Here is a 21,474-nt window from a genome sequence, read left to right as displayed (position 1 = left end):
TAAGTAGATTATGCAGCCATTAAGCAAATCCATCTTCCTCTATTGATTTTACTTGTCAACTAGTGATTAATCATGTGACACCAGGATGCTGCAACCATCGTAAATACACGCTGGTTGCCAAGCACATGAATTTTGATCATGTGACCATGGGGATGCAGCAAGAGTCATAAGTGTAAGGATCTATTATAATAGCAATACCAATAGCACTTAAACTTATATACCACTTCACAGTGCTTTACAGCCCTCTCTAAGCAGGTTACAGAGCCAGCATATTGCCCCCAACAATTTGGGTGCTCATTTTACCCACCTCAGAAGGAAGGAAGGAAGGAAGGAAGGCTGAGTCAACTTTGAGCCTGGTGAGATTTGAACCACCAAATTGCAGGCAGCTAGCAGACAGCAGAAGTAGCCTGCAGTACTGCACTCTAATCACTGTGCCACCGGGGCTCATAAGTCATTTTTGCAGTGCTCTTGTAACTTGGAAACAAGTGGTTATAAGTTGACGGCTATCCATATTGCTTGCAAATGATTGAGATTTGTTTGGTATTACTATTATGTTGTGGCCTGCCAGCGACCAGTGGAGCTGGCAGCAGACTCGGACAGTGAGGAGGTTGGGGAAGAACATGGGCCAGTCCTGGAGTCTGGAGAAGGCTGTGATGAGTGCAGAGAAAGCAGAGATGGGGCCAGAGCCATTTGACAGTTCTCAGCTGCCTTCAGAGTCAGAGATCAGTGGGGTAGAAGAACAGCTGGAGCCTGTTCCCAGTGTGTGCATGCACAGAGCTGCCAGGAGAAGGAAACAGCTAAGGAACAAGGGTTGCCTCAGGAGTAAAGGCTCAGGTGGACAGTGAATGGCTCTCCCATAGGGAATAAAGAGGAGCAAAAGGGTAGTGGTATTTTCAGGAGACAATTAGTTCAATTCATTAGGTTGAAGATCTGTTCCTGACTTCTTGCCAAGTAATTGCTGCTACAATGTGGTGTTTGGAAGATATCGGCCTGGAAACTCTCCAAGCCTGATAAAGGTCTGTAGCTGTGAAATCTCATGAAAGACTATATGCCAGGACTTTGCTAGAGAGGAATTCCCTTTAACCTAAACAAAATGGGTTTTATTGGAACAAGGAGTCTGCTTCATGCTCTTGGAAAGCCTAGGTCAGAACATATTACTGATAACACATACAACAATACCAGTTTGCTTTATAGAGAAATGACTGAAATCCTAATTGGGATTAGGTTTCTTTGCTTCAACCAGCACAGATACTCCCAGAAAATGGATCTATATGTGTAAATGGGGAGCTGATTGCCTGTACCTAGTTAAGTAATAAATTTCCTTTTTTAATTACCCAAATCCTATTATAAGCGAAACTGCGACTGCAATCCTATGATGCAATTATCAGGGTTTCCTATTTTATAATCTCTCTAGCTATATTTGAATTTTAAACTGAGAGAAAAAGTAATTAACAACAACAAATTCTGCCACACTATGTTACACAACACAATAAAATTGAAAATAAGCATATTTTATTTCTAGAAGGAGGCAGGTTTAATAATAGGCAAATCCTGCTAGCTTTCAGGGGAGGTTAATTGGAAATTGACAATATATACAGTATTTTAGCATTTTAATAACGTTTTCCTTTTCTGCTAAACTGAAAAAGTAGAGATCAAAGAAAAGGGTGGGTGAAAAGTAAATTCCATGTTATCATCTTCCCTTGTATGTGTCATTCCAGGATTAACAATTCCTTTGATAGTTTTATTCCATTCATAAGGTGTTTGATGGGTCAAGGTTTTTTAAGTTCTCACCATTGTACATTTAGGCTCCTTTGTTTAATGTTTTCTTTTCCTCCAGCAAATGACTTAATCAAATAGGCTGGAGATGAAAGGGATACAAAAGAATTCCAACTGATGGGAAAATTAGTATCCACAAATCTTACAGAAACGTCCAAATGCCACCCATAAGTCTGGTCTGATATAGTTAATGGACTGAAGGAGGTTGACTCTTTATATTACTGTTAATAAAGTGAGGAGTCTCAATGAACCTGAATAATAATACTTCAGTATGAGGAATTTGGGGGGAAAGGCCCACAAGGAAGGCTTAGGGGAAACCTGACCGCAGTCTTCCAATACTTGAAGACTGGTCAGAGAGAAGAGGGGGTCGATTTATTCTCCAAAGCAGGACAAGAAGCAATGGGACAGGGGGAGATTCAACCTGGAAATAAGGAGGAATTTCCTGATAGTGAGATCGATTAATCAGTGGAATTGCTTGCCTCCTGGAGTTGTGGGTGCTCCATTACTGGAAGTTTTCAAGAAAAGATTGGATGCCATTTGTCTGGGATGACATAAGGAGGTTGGCCTAGAAGACTTCTAAACTCCCTTCCAGTGCTATGATTCTATGGTTCCATTTTGTGAATGGGCCCTCCAGAAAATTTCTTTAGCCTTCCTTAGTGACCCTCCAGAAGTGGTAAACACTAACCCATGTCCTAGGCTATGGAGGGTTATGGGCACTATATCAAACATCTAGAGGACATTCAGATACAGGGAACTGTCCATGTGGCTTAACGTTGTTTGCCCTGATATAAGAATCCTTCAGAGGATGTCTATCTGACCAATGTTGTCTTGGAAAATCTAAATAAAGCGAGCATCCATAATATTTGTGCATTTATTTTATAATCAAATAAAGTGGCAGGAATAACTAGTACAGTGTAGTGACTATACTATTAGTCAAAGATGGGGAAGATCCAGGCTGAAGTCCCTCCCTTAATTATGAAATTATACTGGGGGGCCTTTGGCCAGGCAGTCTCTCTCAGCCCAACCTACTTCATGGGTTTATGGTTGCACAGGTAAATTGAAGAGGGTTCCCCATGGAAATCACCTTGAGCTGTTGGAGGAAAGGTAGTAGAATATAAATTTAGTAAGTGAAAAAATAAAATAATCGAGGATTATGAAATCATCTATATTTGAAGAGATTTGTGTATAATTTTAGGCTTACAACTCTGCTCCAGAATTAAGTAATGAGACTTGACAGGCTTTAAAGTGACAAAACAAATCATTTCATCATAAAATCCAGGATGTTACAATGAGGTTAGGTACATTGAAGAAGAGAAAGACAGTCTTAATATTTAATGAGATCAGTTGAAAACCTAGCTGCTGCATGCATACAACACGCTACACTTGGTTAGGGATAATCTTACTTCCCTTTATGTATCCTAGCAGGTCAGACAAAAAATAGTCCACCTGTTTCTTTCCTTTTACAGTAAATATATCATGCAAATCCATCAACAGGATAATGTTATTCAGTAACCATATAAAATATATTATGTAAATGTAACCAGTGACTATTAGGCTTTATGGCTGGTGTGAGATCTCCTGTTTGTCATCCGAATAATAGAAGCTACAGATAATGGAGAATTTCAGCTTTTCCCCTGACTCAGAACAAATCTGCGACTTGACAGTTCCTACTGTTGCATTGGCTTCTATGCAGATAATTAATTGCATGAAAAACATATCCACCTGATAAAGTAATTCTATCTTATCTACATGGATATAAAATATGACACAGTCCTTTTAGTCCTTCTTTTACTCTTACGATCAGCTTTGTATTTATGCAGCATTTTATTAAAATAAAAAATCGTTTTCTCTTTGGATTTTGCAGGTCTCTCATTCTACACTCGAGTGCTTGAGAACTGTGAGAATGAAGCTTCATTTGATGAGGTAAGGAAGGAATTTCTGAATAGGAGAAAGGTTATGAATTGTGGCACTTTTGCATTCTCCCACTAATTAAAAATCTGCAAACAAGCCACTCTGTATTCCGTTTTGGCAACTGTGCTCCTTCAATATACAAGAAAGTCTCTCTCTCTTATGAGATGGGCGACTATAACGAATATGATAAACAAACAAACAAACAGTCTTGAATATCTACAAGATCTGATCTTGAAGAACCCCAGCAAATACTAGATGTGCCAAAGGAATATACAAAATTCAGATTCTTTGCTACCATCTAATGATCATCCATCTAATTTCAGTCTGCATATAGTAGATCTAAGGATATGAGACACAGTGTGGTTAGCTTTGAGGATCACATGCCTTTTCCTTCGGGTTCTCCAACATTTTTGCATCAATTGGCTATATGCAGAGAATAGGGTGTGAATAAAAATAGCTACAGTGAAAGAAGGACTTGCCCATTCATAAAATGTCTGCTATAATCAAGAAAAAGCCCATTTCTTTAAATGATTCTGACAAGCTAAAAAAAAGGATTTATTCAAGAAGTAAACTTCAATAGGGAGGTATTATCCAAATGTTTAAATTGATAATTGAATAACCCATTTTCTTGAATTAAATGGAGTGTGTTAAACCCTAACAAACTAACCAGAATTAAAACTAGGGATCTTCCCTGGTTTCTTGGACTGTAAAAATAAAGAGGGAGAAAAGTACTTTCAGACATGCATTATTCTGTTCATTTAATCTTACAATAAAGTTAGAGCTAGTACTTCTGGATATGTTTCTTGTCTGAATTACCTCACAAGACTGAAAGGAATAGATTAGGGCAGTGGTTCTCAATCTTTTCTTTACCATGGGCCCTATTTAAATGCCTTTTGTGGTTACGGATCCCCCAAGACTTAACTCAAGATTTAAATCATAATATTTCTTCAAGCTTTCGTGGACCTCCTGTGATAACATCATGCCCCACCCCCACCCCACCCCCAGCAGTCTGCAGACCACAGGCTGAGAACCACTGGATTAGGGGCTTGGCAATAACACTTTCAAAAAAAATATTGAAACATTCTTTGATTGCTAAATGTCTACAGAGATTCTCAGTCATCCAGGACATGTTTGTCCCAAAGGTGCTTTTTTCCTTCAAGAGGCAACTGGACTTTCTGGTTTTTCTTTGAAGATGTTTCACTTCTCATTCAAGAACTGAAGAAGCTTCTTGGTGAGAAGTGAAATGTCTTCAAATAAAAAAACCAGAAAGTCCAGTTGCCTCTTGAAGAATAAAAGCACTTGGGATATCTTGAGTTAAGTCTTGTCTCTTGGCCACAAAAAGTATTTAAAGTGGGCCTGTGGTGAAGAAAAGGTTGAGAATCAATGCCCTAATTTATTCTTTTCAGCTTTGTGAGATAATTCAGGCAAGCAACACATCCAGAAGTACTAGTACCAGGTCATGGTTGTCCCAAAGGTGCTTTTTTTCTTAAGAGGCAACTGGACTTTCTGATTTTTCTTTGAAGATGTTTCGCTTCTCATCCAAGAAGCTTCTTCAGTTCTTCTGAAGAAGCTTTTTGGATGAGAAGCAAAATGTCTTTAAAGAAAAAAATCAGAAAGTCCAGTTGTCTCTTGAAGAAAAAAAAAGCACCTTTGAAATTACTTGATTGCAAACGGAATATGGGCTAGCAATGTGATGTGACTGTAACAAATGCAAATGCAATTTCCAAACCCTCAGAGAAATTATTCTTCTTCAGCCTGTTTTGCTTAGAACCCCCTTTAAATACTGTGTGAAGTTATGGGCCCCATCCTTTCAGAAGTGCTTGGTAGACTTAGCAGTTGAGTTCTATGAAGAGAAATTGAAGGTGTTAAGTACATTTAGCCTAGGGAAGACAAGAACAAGAAGGAACATGATAGCACTCTTGAAAGGATGTCACACAGAAGGTCAAGACCTGTTCTTTATTGTTCCACAGTGCAGAATACTGAATAATGGATTTACATTTACAAGAAAGCAGAGTCTGATTAAAGATCAGAAATTAAGTACTAATGATAAGAGCACTTTGCAGAATATGGTTTTGCAAATGGTTGGATGGACTTGATGATCTCAGTCACAATGTCCAACTCTATGAGTCATTTCCTGTGAGATGGGCTGCTATACAAATATGATTAAATAAATACATAGTTTTTAAACTTTTCTGTTCTTAGCCTCCAGCAAAAATAGGAATCTGGATAGAAAGCATACATTGTAATGCTAGGGGATATTCTACAACAATATTTTGTGAATTAACCGCTTTTTAGTTTCCGCTGTTGATTTATTTTAATCTGTGTGGATCACTACAGTCCCAAAGCACAAAACATATGTTTTAAATATATCAAGTTGTACAAAATGCTAATTCATTGATTGTTAAACATCCCTTTGAAAAATGACAGAATTATCTGGGAGCAACAGGGTGTCAATCTCCCACTCCCACATTGCCAATATATAAGCAGTAATGTTAATCATCCTAAGTGACTTCCCCATTGCCCAGCCTGATCCCAGTGCCTTCAGTTTAGAAATGGGAAGGATTGGGCAGGTTTGAGAATTCAGAAGGCAATGAATGAGATTCCCAGGTAGAGCTAAAAAGACATTTAGAAGTTCTGTGACCCAAGGGTAAAATATACGTGTGTGCTAGTTTGTAGTATAAAAATGAGATCAGCCTTTAATTTTCAGTGGGAGAGGCACCATCCTATGAGATATATAAAATGGTAGATAATTTCATAAATCAAGTCCTTGTGGCTCCTGAACTTGTTCACAAAGTTTTCCTGATAGCAAAATGGAAACGCTGTTTCCCTCTGGGTGTGTGTGTTTTGTTTTGTTTTGTTTTACTTCCTTGCCTAGCTTTTAGCTTCAGGATTTCCTGGCAGTCTCCTATCAAGTTCTAAGGAGATCCAACTCTAGTTAGCTTTTTTCCAACACAAATCAAATTTGGCCATGACCTGCTACCCACAGTTCTTTTGGGATACAGTGATTTCATCAAAGCAGTGTCTCATTATCATAATGTCAGCTTTGGTGCCTTTTATATTGGCCTGCCATATCACAGCATCTTACAGAAGGAGTGCAGTTTGGTGCAATACTACTTTTGCCATTTCTCTCTTGATCCCTTAGTGAACATCTTTGTTGACATCTGTGGCCAGCAACTATTTCCAGTTCTAATTTCTCTTCTGTGATCTCATTGTTGCAAAACGGCTTGGAGTCTCCTTCCAAAATTACTCCTGAGATCATTAATTTTATGGCACTTTAGTCATCCTCCCATAGGTTCTTATGAAATTTCAGTCATTAGGTGTGGGGTTTTTTTACTAATGTTTTGGGGAAGGATGTAGGTCATAGGAGTTTATGGATGCCTTATGTTTATGCATCCAAGTTGCTAATCTTTCTCTAAAGCAAAAAACTTGGTTCAAGTCACAACTGAATGTATTATATTCTTTTACTGGAAGTCCTGCATTTTAATGTCTGCTGTACATGAGCTGCCTGGGGTTATGTATAGCAATACAAGCTGTTTATGCTGCAAAGAAGTTTCTTTGTTCACATTCTGGATATAATTCTGAGATGATGCCTAGGGCAACCTCCTTATTGCTCAACTCAATGTATGCCTTGTCTGTAATCATAAAGTGCCTGTAAAGTTGTAGAGAATTTCTTAGGTGCTTCTCTCACCATTTATCCTCCTAAATCTGCAAAGCTGTCTCTTCCTCTGTTGTTACATAAACCACGGGTGCTGCAAACCTTATATAACAGCCTCCCTCTCATCACATACCCATTAAAATGCTCAGGTGGTAGACACTCTCTTCCCCACCTACATTTTCCTTTTCCCTCTTTTCTTTCTCTCCCTTCCCCTCCCACACTTCACACTGTTTCTTTTCTTTGTGAATTTTACTCAGTTGCAATCTTCAGAGCCCACTTATTTTATAGAGAGTAAGGCACAAACATTTGGAAGGGGAAACTTGATTACACGTTCAGTGCTTTTGACTAGGTGCAAATGCAGTGCAACTTTTTGCATGGAAAATTATCACCCTACACTTTTCTCATATGGAATAATCTTCCATTTCTTCCATTGTCTTTCTATGAAGCCTTTTCAGAGGTCCCAAATAGCTGTGACCTTAGAATGAGAGTTATTTCACATATACGGGGATATGCAAGTTTGTTTCTCAGCTTGGGGATCTACAGTTGTCATTAAATTAAACATGTCATGCTGGACTATAATGTGATTTTTTTTTACCTTTAGTGTATTGTAGAAATTTAGCCATTGTGTTTTGTAAATACAGTTTACAGTTTAATACACTGTGTAAACCCAGTCAGTTGTGATTAAAAGCAAACTAGGAAGGATGTTCCCTGTGATGATGTGTTTCATCCATGTTCCACTAATGCCATCATCTTTGGGCTTTCTTTGAAAGGGTGACATGCTTAGGTAGAATCTATGTATACCTCTATATTTGGCTTTGCATACTTTACAAACTAATTTTGAGTTTGTCTTATTTCAATGCCCTATTCTCTTTGAGGATAAGAAATATATCAAAGAACATTTAAACAGTATGAGATAACCATTTAAAAATGATTAAAATTTGTTATATACATTTTATAATGTAAATGAGTGATTTGTGAGATTCACATAAAAGATTTTTTTCTGATAGATTGCTTCATTTTACAGCACAGAAGTAAGAAAATATACAGATAAGTATATTGCTATTATAGGAAACTGAGCATAAATCTGATGTGGTCTTTGTTCTCAAAGCCTTAATTAAATTTTTATAATGCCCCATGGGATTATTTCCATTGTCCTTTTTTGTCAAATTTACTTATCTTAATTAACACCAGACCTGAAAGGGGCTTTCTGATTTGTTTCCATCCAATGTGTAAAAGCATAATCAAATTATTTAAAATATTAGTCCCACTGTGTTTTTACAATGTATCAAAGTCTTTGAAGTTAATAATCTTCAAACTGTATATGAGGTACTTGGATGAAGAGTGTCGGGACGAAATCAAGCACAATATTAGAAACTTTTGCCACTCTTAGATCAAAGACTGACAAACAATACATATCAACAATTTATTTGAAGTATATTTTTGTCTTTCCTATGCTTACAATCATTTTACAGCAGGCCCTTGTGTATAAAGTATCTGCAGTTCTTGGCTGAGTTAAATATTTAAATAAGGCTAAGAATGAAGGTTTCTAAGAACATTCTTTGACAAGTAGCAAATTCTGTAATGTCCTATTGCTGAAACTGAGTTGAGGTTCATCTTAGAATTAATTGTGCCATGGAGAAGGCAGAATTTCAAAAATCAATATGAAGGAGACGAATGTATCCCATACCTTCGAAGCAGATGTTTGCGGAATATTCTGAGACCTTTTTATGAAAATGTATAAGATAAATATCCCTGAATATTTAATTGGAATGGAATAAAAGGCTTTATACTATCATATTAGAAGTATAGGAAACATCCTTTCTGTCACTCTAAATTTTTAATAATGAATTGAAGGTACAGGAAATGCCAATAAGGGTGTAAAGGTCTCTTGTGAAAACAACGGTCAAGGAAAGCTCTTTGCCTCCTAACATTCAAGCATGCTTTTAAAATCAATTCTTTATTCTGAGCACTGAATATCAGGTCAATAAATCCACACAATGGGATCAAACTGAATGAACATTTGCCTGCTGGGATACAGTCCAGCAAAGATGCACATGGCTGTGAGAATTCCAGGCCGTCTTGGTGTACCACAGTTGTGGCAAGAGAGCCTTAACTAAGACAACATGTCATTTCTGCAATTAAAACCATTTCAAGAAATGGAAAGTGCTTTGTTATTCTTGAGTAAATCTTTTTAACAGTGTTGCTGCCAGCAAAAATAATCTCTATGAATTGTGGAAAATATAAGAAAAATAACACTGCCCCTGTGTTATTGTATATTCTGCCTTTCCTCTGTGAACATGAGTATGTTCCCTAGTTTTATCCCCATAGTTAGGCAGATTGGGCAGAGAAAGACTGATCTTTAAATCATCCCTGATACTAAATCATTCATGAGATTCAAACAGAAATTCTGTCAGTGTACCAACTGACCAACTCCATACCAATAAACTCTGAGACAATCAGTTCTTCCAAGTTCTATTTTATTAGAGTTCTCATATTGGCCCATCTGGGAAAACCTAAATCTGAGAATTCTGGGTTTTCCCTTCCCAAAGGGGAATTCAAAGATCCATCCCCTGCACCCATCACTCCATCACATGGCCCAATCAAATCTTTGTCCCAACTGGAGACATTCCCCCAGCCACTCCTCTCCAGGTGCAGAGAAACATGTCCTTGATTCTCCGAGAAAGAATGTTGTTATGTCTAATCTTCTACCTCACTATGAAACCCCCGCTCCCAAATTCCCAGGCACTGAATATGGCAGCCTCAAAGCTTCCAAGTAAAAAATTCATGAAACTCCTAGTTGACTGGGTGGCTGTCATTCTCCAAACTCTTAGTCTAGAAGGTATCTCCTACATTATAATGGGCATATTCTAGTTGTCACAGTAACACATAATAGGTGTTCTTAAACATTTAGAGGAGAACTTCATTGATTGGCAGTTAGAATCAAAACTGTGCACTCAAACATATGAATCTTTACTTTTAGGTTTCTCTAACTCTATTCTCATGTCATGTGAGATGATAGTATAAATACTTATTGGTGCAGGAAGCTTCTGTTTTCTATTGTCATTTGATTGCCCAATGGAGATACAACAGGTTTTGAAATTTTATAGCAGAAAGTAGAATGGATTAATTCTCAAAAGGATCCAGTCTGACCCTTATTGAAACTGCTTTTTGAACTGGCAAATCTGGCATGCAAGAATGAAAACATTGTGTTTGATCTAGGTAGGGTTCTGTCACAGTCATATCTACAGTATATTGATAAATCTACTGGCAAGGATGACATCAAAAGGTATGCCTCCAAAAATCCAGTGATTCTTATGTTTGCTACTGTATGTTGTGAGCTAAAGCTTTCTTTTGTGAATCTCTTCAGCTATACCAATGAGGAAAGAGCTCTAGTAGCTGTTGGCATCCTCAGAGTTGACTGAATCCTGATTTTTTTTGTTTTTTGGGATAGCAGCAAAAAGACCTTCCCAGAGCTTTCAAACTTAGTGGGTTTGTTTATGTTTTATTTCTTTTATTCATGTATTTATTGTAATAAGTCAAACTATAGCCAGGAGCTTCTGGAGTATACAATACTGCAAAAATAAAACAAGAACAATATGCAAAATATCAAATAGGAAGAAAATAATACAAACCAGTTATGAAAAAAAGGAAGGAAGGAAAGTAGGTAGGTCTTGGTAGTTAAATTAAAAAGCATGGGAGAACAAGCAAGTCATTAGCGAAATATCTTTTAGAAAAGAATTCCAGAGTCAGGGCACTATTGAAAAAAGCCCTTTATTTATTTCTCACTTTATTCAAAGATTGAACAGTCTCCTGTATGCACTTCTATGATCTCAAACTTTTGTTCTTTGACCATCAAGCAAATAAATTAATAAACAAAGCCTCTATTCAGGGGCAGAGTGTGAGGTCTGACTGAACTTAGAAAGAAGTAGAAGGCATTATAAATGATGAAAATCTAGGCTCATTAGTGAGACGTCATCCATATTTACAAGGTGATTTTGGTCTTCCAAAAATGGCATGTTTTCACGGGGGACAGGTTGTAACTCCTGGGATGAAAAGAGCTGTGTACTTTTGCTCTCCTTACCACAGTGTGGTTATAATATTGACAGTGCTGACTCGTCATAGACCTGATTGGACCATTGTTTATTTCTTTAATATAAGGAAACTTACATTAACTCATGAATTAATTGGAGGTGGCTTTTTAGAGTTGTCAGTTAAGTTTTTTAAGCTCTGCTGCCTGCTGGTTGCCAAGCAACTGAGAGTTTGACTTTAGGAGGCTCTTTTGGGTATATAAATTCATATAATTGTTAAACTTTTTCAGAGGCAAAAACTCTTGTTATGTCTATCTGTAAAGAAATCACCATTTGGGTAAATGGAATATTTATTTCGACATTTGATAGAATTTCCCCCACTGTTCCCAATACACACACTAGGATATACACTAGTTTGTAGATAATTTATATTATTTTCTTTACATTGCCCCAGCCTGCTTCTTCATCACCTTGTACTGATTGATTTTCAGGCTTGGAAAACTGTTTCTAGATTTTCAACAGAAAATATAAAGGCTGGAATCACACCATCACACTAAAGCTTAGGTTAATAAACCACAATTGTTTTGTTTATACAATATGTTAACTAATTGCTAAATTTCCAAAACATGATGACATATTGTTGAAGTAATTCCCCGTTAGGAGAATGAGTGCATACAGGGAGATGTATTTGAAAGTAGTATTTGAATAATACACAGAACACAGATACACTGTACAGTAAATGTAGGTTTTTACTTCCAGAAAGATTTAAAGCAAAGTTCAAAATAAGCAGTCTGAAGTCATTCACAGGTAAATCAGTCAGTTTTTCAATCCAGGGATAATCCAATAACAAAGTCCAGTGTCAAAAACAGTTCAATATCAGACATACATCAAATCCAGAATATCAGTCAATTAGGAAAAATGGAGGAATGGCAATACTCTCCAACAGAAGGAAATAGAGAGACTTACTAAGACACTAACACTAAGACAAACCAGGTTTCTGGCTCTATCTTATGGCCGTTTGAGAAACCACACCCAACTACAGTTTTGCATTTTAAATTTTAAAGTTTTAAAATGTTTATCCTAGTTTATATATTTCTAACCCAAATACCTGTTAGGTGACTTATATTCCTAACACACATATTGTACTTTACTACATTTTAGTGCAATAGGTCATCTCAATTAAGCCAATCGTTAATTTTGAGCTGCAGTCACTATTGAGGAAACAGAATGAAGTTGGAATATAAACCCTCAAGATAACTCTTTGGACATAAAGTACAGCATGAGTTCTTTTCTTGAGAATCTTTTTTGAGCAATATACCTATGCATTTGACATAGTAGAAGACAGCAGGATTGTCATATGCCTCCAGATTTCATTTGTAGTGATAAAATTGCTGCATGCATTCTATTAACAGATTGAGATATACTAGTGATCGGGGTTGACACTAGTTACATTTTGGAAACCATCTACAGCAGGGGTGTCAAATTCATGTCATCATGGCAGTGTCACGTGATGTATTGGGATTTTTCCCCCTTCACTAAACTGGGCGTGGGCATGGCCAGTGCGTGATGCATCCAGCCCGCGAGCCAGGAGTTTGACAGCCCTCATCTACAGTATATTCATGTATACATTGTCCCCGGAATATGGTTCAGGATCTTTCTGCAAACCAGACTAAGTTTTGTAGGTATCCTGCATTACACCAAAGAATTAAAGGACCCTGATTTTTGCCTCTTAATAGTGAATGATGAGCAAGGGAAAGTTGTGTGATTAAACAATGCTAATGGAACATGTCAGAGAAAACACCCTAATGGATGTTTTTAATCAATTGCAGTAAATAAATCATTTCCCTAGAGGGCATGTACAGTATGTGTGTTGTGTTTGTATCCATAAATGTGTGTGTTGTGTTTGTACCCACACAAACTTCAATTTCAATTGTAATAACACTTACTAAAGCAGGAGCAAACAAGTCCTCCTGACCATGTGCCATAGTTTGTTTCTTATATTGTTGAGCCAGAAAAGATAAGCCCTTGGGTGATATCTCTAGAGAGAGGAAGAATGAAATGCAGGCCCCTTTTAATTTGGAGGAAGGGTTGGAGGTTAAAGAGAAATTGCCACAAACTTAATGCACCTATTTTACTGGGAGTGTTTTTAAACTAGGGTTGTAATAGTGAATTGTTATGTTCTGCTACAGAAGGCTCTGTAGACTGAAGAAATAAAGAGGGGTGGGGTAGCACTATCTATCCTGTATTGGATGTTACATTTCTTTATCTTCCAGTATTTTTATTTGTGTTCAGAGTAGCTAAGCTAGAAGATCACACACACACACACACACACACACACACACACAAAAAAAAAACAATTGGAAAAAATATGTCCCAGGAAAGACTTTTCTCATGTAGTGATAGTTGCATTTCTTTCCTACAATTTTACAAAGTTGTATCCTTTCTTCTGTTCCTCTTGTGCTTTCCCTATGGCTTCTTCTGTCTTTTTTCTTATTAGGAACAAAATGATTAAGGAAGCAAAGGTGAAGGAGTACCATGAAGTATTTTTGTTAACTTGGTAATATAAGAAGTGATGCTGGAAGCATCCTTAATCTGTTAACATCAAACCTGATTATACTCTCGATTTATGAGAATACATATCTAGTTTGAAGGCATGGGTGGTTACTAGGGAGATGCCAGCTGATTTTTTGTGTTTTACTTTGCTGTAGGTAGCAGGCACAATGCCAGCCTGTGCCAGCCATAACACCAGAGTGGCTTTGTTTTCTGTTGCCTTTCTGTATGTTATGGTTCCAGGAAAATGTGGGTATTCACTATTGAAAAGTGAAGCTTTCTCATAAAGATAACTTCTCATTACAGCCAAAGGCCAACCTCATTACCAGGGCCAGGCAACTTTGGGGGCCATGAATCCCCTTTGTCCATTTATTATAGGATGGATTTTTAAAATTTGTTAAATGCCATCCAGAGTCAGCTAAGTACGAATTGGGTGGCTAGACATCTTTGTTTAATAAATAAAATATATAATAAATTAAGTGGGATGCCTATAGGTGCAGACAGTGGGGCACTGGACTTGGTTCAAAAATTAAACTGAACTACATTTCATCTACACCAGAGGTGGTATTTAGCAGGTTCTGACCAGTTCTGGAGAACCAGTAGCAGAAATTTTGAGTAGTTTGGAGAATTGGCTAGCCCCACCCCCATCTATTGGCTGCCTCCCGAGTCCAGCTGATTGAGTTCCAGCTGATTGGTTGGGTCTTCTTTTGTTGCCCTGCACAGGAGAACGAAGCTCGAAAGCAGGTTAGCGGGTGGGATGGGAATGGAGATTTTGTAGTATCCTTCCCCTGCCACGCCCACCAAGCCATGCCCACCAAGCCATGCCACATCCACCAAGCCAAACCCACAGAACCAGAAGTAAAAAATTTTTTGAATCCTACCACTGACTACATACATGTTATTGATTACGTTCAAGCATTAAGATTGCCCCCCCCCCCCCACATATCGAGCAATTTCCCCTTCTTGCTACATTAACATCTTTTGCTTGAGAGCAACTTTTGAAGGAGCTTCCTGGAGGAAACATCCAGAGTTTGAGGTCTGCATGCAATCCTGAAGCCTCAGGTATTATGCATGCTTGACCTGTTGAAAATTATACATGGCTTATTGTCTGTGAGCAGGCTCATTACAAACCTAAATAGAGGACACATAGATTTCACATTTGCCTACTGAGGATCCTTGGTTCTGTTGCAGAATGCTGTATTAATAGTTGGATAGTTTCCTAGGCATTTTCTTTGAGAAGTCTGACTGCTAAGGCATCTGTGATTGTGACATGGTTAAGTATGTTTGCTGCAGAGGTGGGCATTTTGCTGAAGTCATCCTGAACAATTCTGGAAAGCAATAGAAGGTGTAGTCATAATATACACTTGGTGGAGCTGGGATTTTCCATTTCTCACCCTGGTTTATTTTTAGAAGTATGCAACATTATTTAGGAAGAAATGATGTGATGGTGCAATGCCGTGATCCACTTTTTCTTTTTGCACACATAACATTTTCTAAATTCCTTACACTTGAATTCACAAAGGGGTTACATAATAAGCCTTATAAAATTATAATTTGCTTTTCACTAAAATACCCATTTTACAATCCTCTTTGATTCTATGTTTATATTTTGAATTTCGTATCTGTATGATCTCTTGATACAAGTAGATAATGTTCCTTTTTGTATCCGGAGTGGGAATAATAGATATATGAATGCCAAGGACAATATCTCAATTGGAATGTCCTTGGTAGTTATTCAAAGAATTGGGTTTTATCCAAGAGCCTGGCAAGAAACATGATCTGCATAGTTATGCCCGCTATGCTATGGCAAAGTATAAAGATGGTAGGATATTCCAAGTACTTTGAATCCTAGTTTAGACCAGAAGATCCAGGAAGACAATTCACACTATCTAGTTGGACTTAGAGCAGAGATATCAAACTGGATTTCTTCAAGGGCCAGATCAGCATTGTAGTGCCACTCCAGGGACTGCCCCGCTCCCATGCACCATTTTGAGTGGCAAAGTGCTGCAGGTGCCCCGTTTTGGCTTCTCGCGGCACCGCGGTTTGGTCCTTTATTTCCAGGCCAGCCCTGCAGGCCAGACTTAAGCACAGATTTAAACCTTGAGTTTGACGTCCCTAACTTAGAGGATTTGGACAAGTAGGAGAGACATGTGCCGTGCATTTATTCTGTAGCTTTCTTAAGTTATGCTTAATAAAGCTCTTTGGTATTTATCCTGTTATGAGCCTATTACTCAAATCCTAGAGCATACTGATCATCGAGTACCAGTACACTAACACCACCAAGTACTAGAATAGAATAGAATTCTTTTATTGGCCAAGAGTGATTGGATACACAAGGAATTTGTCTTGGTGCAAATGCTCTCAGTGTACATAAAAAGAAAAGATACATTCATCAAGAATCATAAGGTGCAACACTTAATGATAGTCATAGGATACAATAAACAATCAAATCATACTAGGAAACAGTCCATATAAATTGTAAGGATACAAGCCACAAAGTTACAGTCATACAGTCACAAGTGGGAGGGGATGGGCAATAAGGAGTGATGAGAAGTTTAATAGTAATAGTAATTCAGACTTTGTAAATTGTTGGACAGTGTTGAGGGAATTATTTGTTTAGCAGAGTGATGGCATTTGGGGAAAAACTGTTCCTGTGTCTAATTGTTCTGGTGTACAGTGCTCTATAGCATCGTTTTGAGGGAAGGAGTTGAAACGGTTTATGTCCAGGATGTGAGGGGTCTGTAAATATTTTCACAGCCCTCTTTTTGTCTCATGCAGCATACAGGTCCTCGAATGAAGGCAGATTGGTAGTAATTGTTTTTTCTGCAGTCCTAATTATCTTCTGAAGTCCGTGTCTGTCCTGTTGGATTGCAGAACTACTATATTGTATCAAAAATAGGATTAAAAAACAAAACCATTCTGTGGGAGAAGAGCCATTGCAGAATGCAATATACCTTGGGAATTCTTGGGAACCATTAGGTGACACCATAGGTGTTGTTGAAATCTGAGGTGTTTGAACATGGTGACTCTACACCCACAGCAGTAGTCAAATATTTGCAGATTTGGGAGAAAGAGTTCAGAAGAGTCAGGAAATAACCAGAAGGCATATTGCCCCTTTAGTCGTTTAATATGCCAGCTAAAACTTGAAACCTGCTCTCAAAACAATTGTTATTTAGAAAGCATCTATAGCCACCCATCTTAAGCATGTATCTGGGCAGCGAACAATATATACAAAGACAATATTTAAAAAGCTATATGTACAAAATATAAAAAAATATGTGCCTAATCCACAGAAGATAGGGGTACTTGTTGCATCTCATGACTGGTGGGCTAGAGGTTTATGGGGTTCACAAATCAGTATGAAATAAATATTTAAACAGAATTGTTCTATATTGCTAAGAAAAATAAACAACAGCCAATTAAGAGATAGGTATGTTTTGGGGCTAAGAAGATCCATCTATTGTCATTTCTGGTGTTCCTGAAAAGCAGAAGGAATGTGCTGTATGGTATAATCATCTATTATGAAAGGCCAGAATCTGGTGTACAGAATGCAGTTAACCTTCAAAGTTATGTGATTTGGTTCTTCCAAGTTATCATTAAGAAACTCAAACCACACTTTCTGATGGTGGAGAACATAAAATAAGGGACGTTGATAATAGATATTTTGGGATTTTCTATGAAATATCCTGGTTTAATTTCCATGTAGAAGCCACCCTGATTTGGCTAAAATGCACATTCTACTACAGTTGGAGATTAATATATCCCAATATATAGTATTTAGGTATCTTTGTTCTGTGGTATACCTTTTGCCCAGACAATTTTATATTATACAGAAATGCTACATAAATTAGTAATGTGGGTTGTTTCAAGCTCACTTCTCTTCCCCTCCATTTCTCTCTGTGTTTATATAATAACTGTGTGTAATAATTCCACAGGGCTCTCTTAGCTTCAGATGACCTACACTCCATTCATGCATTACATTCATGGAGAAAGTTTCAGATTTGTTGCCAGGCTGATTAGTTGCAAATTCTTACACTGAATTTGATGGAAGCATCCCGGTTAATGGTGTAGTTATTTCTCATATCACATTTAATGCATGTTGCTGAAAATGGAAGCTTCTGCATGTTGCATCTTTAGGAGAGCTTATGAACAACTTGTAAATGGCTTCAAAAGAAATGTAATTGCTTCTGAAAGCTGCCCCAGTCCCTTGGGGTAACTAGATGGTATTCCTTTTGTTTTCCTGAAGTATACACTCCTACTTTATTTATGACGTTGTTGATGAATGTCATTATTGTTTACCAAAGCTATTGATTCAAGCTGTAGATACATACTCAGTCCTTCCAACACGCTCAGGCAGAGGTGGGAACTCAATTTTTTTTACTACCAGTTCTGTGGGTGTGGCTTGATGGGTGTGGCATGGCTTGGTAGATGTGGCTTGGTGGGTGTGGCAGGGGAAGGATACTTCAAAGTCCCCATTCCCTTCCCACCCCACTAATCTGCTTTCCAGTTCTGTTCTCCTGTGTAGGGCAACAAAAGAAGACCCAACCGATCAGCTGGGACTCGGAAGGCAGAGAAGAGATGGGGGCGGGGCCAGTCAAAGGTGGTATTTGCCAGTTCTCTGAACTACTCAAAATTTCCACTACTGGTTCCCCAGAACTGGTCAGAACTTGCTAAATACCACCTCTGCGCTCAGGCAGAACTATAGTTGGAGAGGTGGCAGTTGTTGTTTAACACATTAACCATGCAGGATTTTTTTTACAGAGATAGGTTCATGGGAATTGGTCATAAATGTTTACTATTATTTTAAAGCATGGGTGTCCTCTTTTTGGCTTTGAGCAAAGAAGAATTGTCTTGGGCTGCATATAAAAAAATATAGTACAGCATACACACACACATATATCTATATCTATCAATCTATCTATCTATATCTTAGACTATATATCATTTCACAGTGCTTTTACAGCCGTCTCTAAGTGGTTTATAGGATCAGCACCTTGCCCCCAACAATCTGGGTCCTCATTTTACCCATCTTGGAAAAAAGAAAGGTTTAGTCAACATTGAGTCTGCTGAGATTTGAACTGCCAAATTGCAGGTAGCTGGCTGTCAGCAGAAGTAGCCTGCAGTACTGCACTCTAACCACTGAGCCACTGCAGCCCTTTAATAATCATATAATAATGTTAACAGTTTACAACCTTCCGAGCTGCATCACTACCAGTATAGGGCCACATGCACCCTGCAGGTTGCAGTTTGAACACGCCTGTTTTAAGGGTTATTTAGATGTCGTTGCCTTCTTTCGCAATCCGTTCATGATTTCCCCACTTTTCTTCTTTCTTTTCTCTTAATGAAGACAACAGAGCCATTAGATCAAAAGCATAACTCTGCTAATGCTCACAGAATGCTACACTTGCTTGAGCATACTGCAGCATTTTCTCCAATATAGAGTAAATATATAACAATTGCAATTGGTTTAAGCATTTGTCACTATTTTTGTCTGATTAAGTATGAAGAATATTTTTTAAAAAAACTGAACAAGAATTCCAGAAATTGTGGTCTTGCATTTTACTCTTATTTTCCCCAGTCAGAATATTTTCATGATCATCGGACTAATTCCTTGACAAACATCCATCTTTTAAAAAGTATATTTGATAGTAGTGTAAAATATATGTACTGTACTGTACCTTCATGAAAGCAGAATTTGAGAACCTGGGTCCTTTCCAGTTAAGCTGCCAAATTCTGATGGCATAATGTCTAAGAAAACAGCATTGCCATTTAGAGGTAGGAAAGGCACAATTACAGTACTGGAACATAAGTCATGGACTCAGAAAATATAGACACAGCCATGGAAACCTTGATCCACCCTTTCACCAACATTCACTTTTCAAATGGAAAATTATGATACTGCCTGTATGGGAAATGGTTCTGTCCACCTTGCATCATGCACTTCCCTCTCCAAAATATTCTGCACAGAAGCACTCCCAAAGTTTCTGTGGCTTTTCTGTAGCTAAGAGGCATTTCAACCTCAATTGTTTAAAATACGTTTTCCATCCTCCATTTTTCTCATGTAGCACCATAATTGGAAAATGGCAGTTGTTCCATAAAAAGTGAAAACTCTCTCAACATAAGCTCAATTTCTAGTGGATGGATGCATGGATGTATTCATATTGCATGGATGTATTCATATTGTTTTCTTGACAACAATCCAGAAATAGTTTTCAATTGTCACCTTCCATGGAAGGTTTTTGTTTTGTTTTTCCTTTTTTTCAGTACTGAAATTTCTGGTCCTCTTCCACCCAAAACTAACCTTAGCTTTTCCAAGTTCAGCCAAGATTAGAAGCTGCCACCTCTGGATATTCACAGCAATTCTTTAACATTTAGATCAACCAGAAATACTTGAAAAGAGAGAATTAGTTTTCAGCCAAAAGGTATTGAACTTTGTGGTTTGGACTCATGAGAACAACAGAGATTCAGCTTCCTTTTACTTGACTGCATTTACGAAAAAGCAGCACAAAAAAAAAAGGGTTGTAACTGAGCCAAATTAGTTCACCCATTTTCTCACTTAACAACATGCAGTTTGCACATTTAGCGGATGCTCTGAGAAAAATGATATGGCCCTTGCAGAGGGAGATGGGGGAAGGAAGAATAGGAGATGCAGCCCCAGCCCCATGCCTGAATTAATATTACAAATTAATCATATCAGATTTGGGGGGATAGCAGTAAAGATACAGACAGATTAATACAGCATTTAGTTATTCCTTCATCTGTTTTTAAACTGATGATTAAACTATTTCTTACAAGTAAATGTGTTCCAAAATCCAGATTCCTTTGGCTATATGAAAAAACAAGTATGTTATCACTCAACATTTTATTTAAGTAATTTTTTAAAGTCTTTGTTTAAACAACAAAGCTGTTTTTTACAAATCTCTAGAATTAGAATAATTCTCTCATTTGCAAATGCAAAGAATAGTTGACATTGGTACTAATTGTTTTCTCTTGTTTTTTTCCAGAAAAAAATCCCAATTCATATTAATTTTAGATATACAGAGAGTAGACTTCGACTTCAACTTAGAATAACTTTATTGTCACTTTGAACATACACTGTTGGCATACATTAAAATGAAATTTTGTTGCACACAGCTATCACAGGGTCTCCACCTCTAATATACTCTACATAAACATGACAAAATAAGTAAATGAATACATACAAAATTATGCATATACCCACATATATTATATGACACCGAGAAACAACACAGTTTGAATGGATACGTGTACATGGCGAGAGAAAACAAATCTTGTGAGCTGCCAGATGGATGGCATAGGGAACCAAGCTGTTACAGAATCTGGTAGTCCTGCTAGAAATACTTTGAAACCTTTTCCCAGAGGGAAGCAACAGAAACAGACTGTGAAGTGGGTATGTCGGTTCTCCAACAATGCTTTGAGCTCTAAGCACATAGCACTTATAAGCAGTATCCTGAATGACAGGATCAGAATACTGAACAACAGGATTCCTGGATGACAGGAGTAGCATAGGTTTATAGTGGGTAATCGTACTGT

General features: G+C 37.7%; 1 protein-coding gene across 6 annotated transcripts in view; it reads left to right on the top strand.

The window, feature by feature from the left end:
* The window catches only part of OTOF (otoferlin), a 165,727-nt gene that overhangs the window by 10,660 nt on the left and 133,593 nt on the right, over positions 1-21,474 (top strand). For all 6 annotated transcript variants that reach the window (XM_087929506.1, XM_087929478.1, XM_087929486.1 and 3 more), the window contains exon 2: positions 3,641-3,699. In XM_087929506.1, coding sequence (XP_087785632.1) covers positions 3,641-3,699 — 59 coding nt within the window. The remainder of the gene's footprint in view (positions 1-3,640; positions 3,700-21,474) is intronic.

The sequence above is a fragment of the Pseudonaja textilis genome, chromosome 1 (assembly GCF_049901715.1).
Source record: "Pseudonaja textilis isolate UNSWEBS1 chromosome 1, rPseTex1.2, whole genome shotgun sequence".
NCBI classification, from domain to species: Eukaryota; Metazoa; Chordata; class Lepidosauria; order Squamata; family Elapidae; genus Pseudonaja; species Pseudonaja textilis.
Note: the sequence above shows the minus strand (reverse complement) of the source record. Positions and strands in the feature narration are given on the sequence as shown.